The 4,926-nt window shown below is 48.5% G+C and overlaps 1 protein-coding gene across 3 annotated transcripts in view; it reads left to right on the top strand.

The window, feature by feature from the left end:
- Positions 1 to 3,982, top strand: part of SWAP70 (switching B cell complex subunit SWAP70) — an 82,180-nt gene extending 78,198 nt beyond the window's left edge. For all 3 annotated transcript variants that reach the window (XM_021685299.1, XM_044919314.1, XM_021685300.2), the window contains 3 exons: positions 1,186 to 1,384; positions 2,373 to 2,469; positions 2,805 to 3,982. In XM_021685299.1, coding sequence (XP_021540974.1) covers positions 1,186 to 1,384; positions 2,373 to 2,469; positions 2,805 to 2,911 — 403 coding nt within the window. In that variant the 3' untranslated portion in view covers positions 2,912 to 3,982. The remainder of the gene's footprint in view (positions 1 to 1,185; positions 1,385 to 2,372; positions 2,470 to 2,804) is intronic.
- Positions 3,983 to 4,926: the final 944 nt, after the last annotated feature.

Here is a 4,926-nt window from a genome sequence, read left to right as displayed (position 1 = left end):
AAGGTGGTATCTCAATGTGGTTTTGATTTGGATTTCCCTGATGGCTAATGATGATGAACATTTTTTCATGTGTCTGTTAGCCATTTGTATGTCTTCTTCAGAGAAATGTCTTTTCATATCTTCTGCCCGCTTTTTGACTTGATTATTTGTTTTTTGGGTGTTGAGTTCGAGAAGTTCTTTATAGATCTTGGATACCAGCCCTTTATCTGTAGTGTCATTTGCAAATATCTTCTCCCATTGTGTGGGTTGCCTCTTTGTTTTGTTGACTGTTTCCTTTGCTGTGCAGAAGCTTTTTATCTTGAAACAAAAGCAAAAATGAACTTTTGCTTTTGTTTCACTAGCTTTTGGAGATGTATCTTGAAAGAAGTTGCTGTGGCCGATGTCAAAGAGGTTACTGCCTATGTTCTCCTCTAGGATTTTGATGGATTCCTGTCTCACATTGAGGTCTTTCATCCACTTTGAGTTTATCTTTGTGAATGGTGTTAGAGAATGGTCGAGTTTCATTCTTCTGCATGTGGCTGTCCAATTTTCCCAGCACCATTTATTGAAGAGACTCTTTTTTTTCCATTGCATGTTTTTTCCTGCTTTGTCAAAGATGATTTGACCATAGAGTTGAGGGTCCATATCTGGGTTCTCTATTCTGTTCCACTGGTCTATGTGTCTGTTTTTGTGCCAGTACCATGCTGTCTTCCCTCACCTTCATTAGTTTGTTAGCTTTGTCCTTGGTAATAGGTTTGTACTAGATGAAAAATGTTTTAATGTCCTAGCAACCAGGCAAATTTCCAAACTTGGCCCTCCCACCTGCCAGGGGAATGACCTGATACTTAGCTTTTGTGCGTCACTTTCTTCATTGTTGAACTATGAATGTTGATAGCACTTAAGTTTATTGTGAGGATTGATTGGGGAAATACGTTTAGCTCTTGGCTAAATACAGTTAGTTTGTGTGCATGTTAAACCTCTCATAAATGTTGTTTTTATTTTAATTTGTTTTCAACAAAGGGTGAAACAGAGAGGAGCAGGGCAGGACACGTGGGTCGCCTTACCAGCTTTGTGAATATGGGCCTCTGTGGCTCCTCGTTTCTTCCTTGCGAAATGACGGGGGTGGGTGAGATGACCTCAGGGGCCCCCGCCTCTGCCGCGGTGGGGAGCCCAGGCAGGTTTGATCCTGAGCTGCCTGTGTCGCAGGTTGCTAGAGGAAGAGTCTTCCAAGAGGGCTGACCTGGAGAAGTGGCACCTGGAGCAGCAGCAGGCCATTCAGGCGACCGAGGCGGAGAAGCAGGGGCTGGAGAACGAGCGCGGCGCGAAGGAACGGGCACTTCAGGAGGCCATGGCGCAGCTGGAGCAGCTGGGGCGCGAGCGGAAACAGGCGCTGGAGCAGTACGAGGTGACCCCACGGCGCCTGCACGCGCGGCAGGCCAGCTGCAGAAACAAGCCCCTCATATAACACCCTCTGTTAACTGACTGGACTTGAAGTAAAAACTTAAACATTTAGAACTAACGGTATTTGCTTAGCTGTAAGAAGCGCTGGTAAGAAGGTGGCGTCGCTGTAAGAAGTAGTAGTTTGTACAGGTGCTGAGGTGTCACCAGGTCGAGTCCAGTCCAGAGGCACAGGAACTGGAACAGGGCCAGTTTGATATATAGGCAGTTATGAGCCATAACGAGGGGATTGCCTGCTACGCGGTTAAGAAGACTCTTAGGCTGCAGCAACGGCCGGGGCAGGAAGCAGCCCGTGCCTTGGAGACTGAGGCAGGGCTCGCAGAGAGGGAACACAGCTGGGAGAGGGCCCCCCTTGCCCCTTGCCCCTTCTGCCCATGGCTGTGATCCCGACCTCCTTGGAGAGGGCATGGCCTTGGCCCCCTGGACGGCAGAAGAGCTGTGACTGGGAGGCTGTCCTCTGGGCACTGGGGTGAGCACCTGCGCCCGCCCCCCCCGCCCACCGCAGGAGCTGCTGAGAAGAGCGGCAGGTTCTCAGCCACTGAGCAGGGTCCAGTGGGACCTGGAAGCAAAGCCCCTCCCTCCAGTGTCCCTTCAGTGCCCTTTACTGACGAAGCTTAAGTGGTGCCAGCTGGCGAGGAGAGTTACCCGCAGTCACACACCGGGTGGGTGGGGGGGCGCATTTGGAGCCAATGGGTGATGCACCGTGGTGCGCACAAGGATCTCACACATTCGTGCGGAGCAGTGCGAGTCAGTCCTCTGGCTGACCTCAGGCAGGTTACTCAAGCTCTCTGCATCTGGTTTCCACATCTGTAAAACGGGGGTGGCTGGGAGGATTTCTTGGGATAACCCACAAGCATAGAGTAAGCGCCCAGTCATTTCTATTTGGCTCTTAAACTCCCATTGTGTTTGCATAGTATAATCTGCTTTTGTTCCAGGGAGTTAAGAAGAAGCTGGAGATGGCAACTAGTAAGACCAAGAGCTGGAAGGACAAAGTGGCCCAGCATGAAGGATTAATTCGATTGATAGAGCCAGGTAACACGCTCCTTGAAGTAATCAGATATTTTTCCAACTTATTTTTCTGTTTTATTTGTGTGTTTGAATTGTGCTAAAAATCTTCGTTAGCCCAAATATTTAGAAACCAAGCTGTTTAGGGTCAGTTTCTCTTGCATAATGCGCTCTGTCATAGGTAAGAAGGCGCCCTTAATTCCCTTTGCATAAGCCTTCCGGTTGTTTTGGCTGGTGTGACATTGACGGATATTCCCCAGAGGAGAAATAAAGGAGAAAGTTACTCTTTTATTTGTGGGGAAAAGCTTATGTTAACCAAAGGATATGATACTTCCTGTATTTAATGTGTGTTTGTCCCTTAGGTTCCAAAAACCCTCACCTGATCACGAACTGGGGCCCCGCGGCTTTCACCCAGGCAGAACTGGAAGAGAGAGAGAAGAGCTGGAAGGGGAAGAAGAGCACCGAGTGAAGGAGTGAAGGGAGTGACGGGCGGCAGGGGCCCGTTGGTGCGCGGCGGCGGCGTGCGTCTGGAAAGCTCGATGCTAAAGACACAGGAACTGGCTTTGCTACTTCTAACCTTCCTCCTTCTGTGCCTCCTAGCAGAGGAAGCCTTCTTCTTTCTCTGCCTGAAAATAAGGGCTTACCTGAAAAGAAAAAAAAGTCGACACTATCAAGCTCTTTATTTACTCTTTCTTTGAAAACTTCAGCTTCTGAAAATTCCCTTTAGCTCCCTCAGGGCCTTGTGGGAAGCAGGCCGCGCACACGCCGTGCGGGGGTTGGGGGGTGCCGTCAGCTGCCGCGTGTGGGGGGCGCGGGAGGGACGGGTTGGTGGCCCGGGGACAGCGCTCCTTCCTTGCCTGACGCAGGCAGCATGTGCCCTTCTCTGAGCGCAAGCTTCTGAACTAGACCGCCGGTCTGCTGGCCTGGGCGTGCCGGTGGCCAGGGAGGGACGCTTGCGATGCCTTCCCCCGCACAGCCGTCCCTGGCGGCGTGTGGCCCTTGCCCCAGCTCGTGGCTTGCGGGCGGCGGTCCGTGGGCGCGGTCGTGCAGAGCTTTCTGCCCAGTGTGCTACCGCTGACCCAAGTCCTGGCTCCGGGGCCACCTGCACAAGGAAGCAAACACCTTCGCCCACGGTGCTCTGGCTAAGATGGATCCTTAGGAATCAAACACAGCACAGAGATGAACTAAGTAAATCCCGTTTGGAATGATAATTTGATACTAACGGAATTCTTTCTAATATTTAAAATGGTTGCGACGGTCAACGTGCTGCCCAACCCCCTTGCTTTTACTTTTGTAGTTACTGTACAGAAAATTTCAGGAGTGTGTGAATGCTTGTCATAATCAGGCCTTTTCCTAAATATTAATAGGGATATGATCATTTATAGGAATTATACATGAAGAAAGTTTTAAAAATGTATTTTTATGATGTCCTGTGTTGAGAAGGAACAAATATTTATAATTTTCAAACATTCTTACCTAAATATTGTACAATGTAATATCCTGAACTTTCTTAATTTTTTGCTAATTTTCTAAGATATATTAAAAATGTTTTGTATGTTTGGTTTTTTTGTTTTTGTTTTTGTTTGGTTTTTAGTGAAATGGACTCAGTAAGAAAATAAAAATACCAGAATGGCATGCATTTTAAACGGTCTGATTTAATAGAACAGTAGGGTAAGGTTTTGTGTATGTGTGTGTGTATTTTCATATAATGAGATGGACTTGAGTTTAGGGATACTTCCTGAAAACACTGAATTTGGAGCTTGGACCCCCAAACGAGTGCTGTCACGAGGTTAGCTACGGCTTCATGTTTGGTGTTTGAGTCACTCATGTGGGAAACCACGGCAGATGTGTGTGCTCACAAACGGGAACTTACAAAGATGATTTCTCCCTCATTGTTGCTCTTACCTCCCAATCCTCTTAACCTCTGCTTTCCCGAATTTTCTTTTTATGCTTTTTAGTTTTTCTTTCAGTTTTACCAGAGTAAACAGTGTGGTTTTTTGTTTTGGTCTCACATGGTTGCCAAGATTAAAATGCCTACTGTGGACTAAGCCAGCCCACTCACTCAGGCCAGCTTGATTGTGTCTTGGAAAGCTGATCTTTCCCTTCTAGAGGAAGGTGTTTTCTTAAACATACTTCTCTACTGTAGTGGTTCTCAGCAGGGGACAATTTTGCTGCTCCACGCACCCCCGGGGACATTTGGCAACGTATGGAGACATTTTTGGTTGTCACAACTGGGAGCGGTTACTCACATCTAGTGGGTAGAGGCCAGAGATGCTGCCGAATGTCCTGCAATTCATGGGACAGTCCCCTGTAACCAAGAGTCATCTGGCTCGAGGTGTCGGCAGTGCCAAGGTTGAGACAACTCTACAGAAAGGCAAGTTCTAGTACCCAGAACACAGTGAGTCAGGGTTTTCCTTCAGGAGTCCCGGGAGTTGGGCGGAAAAGGGAGGGAGAGAGGCCGCCTGCCCCGTGCGCCCCCACAGC

Source organism: Neomonachus schauinslandi, chromosome 11 (genome assembly GCF_002201575.2).
Source record: "Neomonachus schauinslandi chromosome 11, ASM220157v2, whole genome shotgun sequence".
NCBI lineage: Eukaryota > Metazoa > Chordata > Mammalia > Carnivora > Phocidae > Neomonachus > Neomonachus schauinslandi.
Note: the sequence above shows the minus strand (reverse complement) of the source record. Positions and strands in the feature narration are given on the sequence as shown.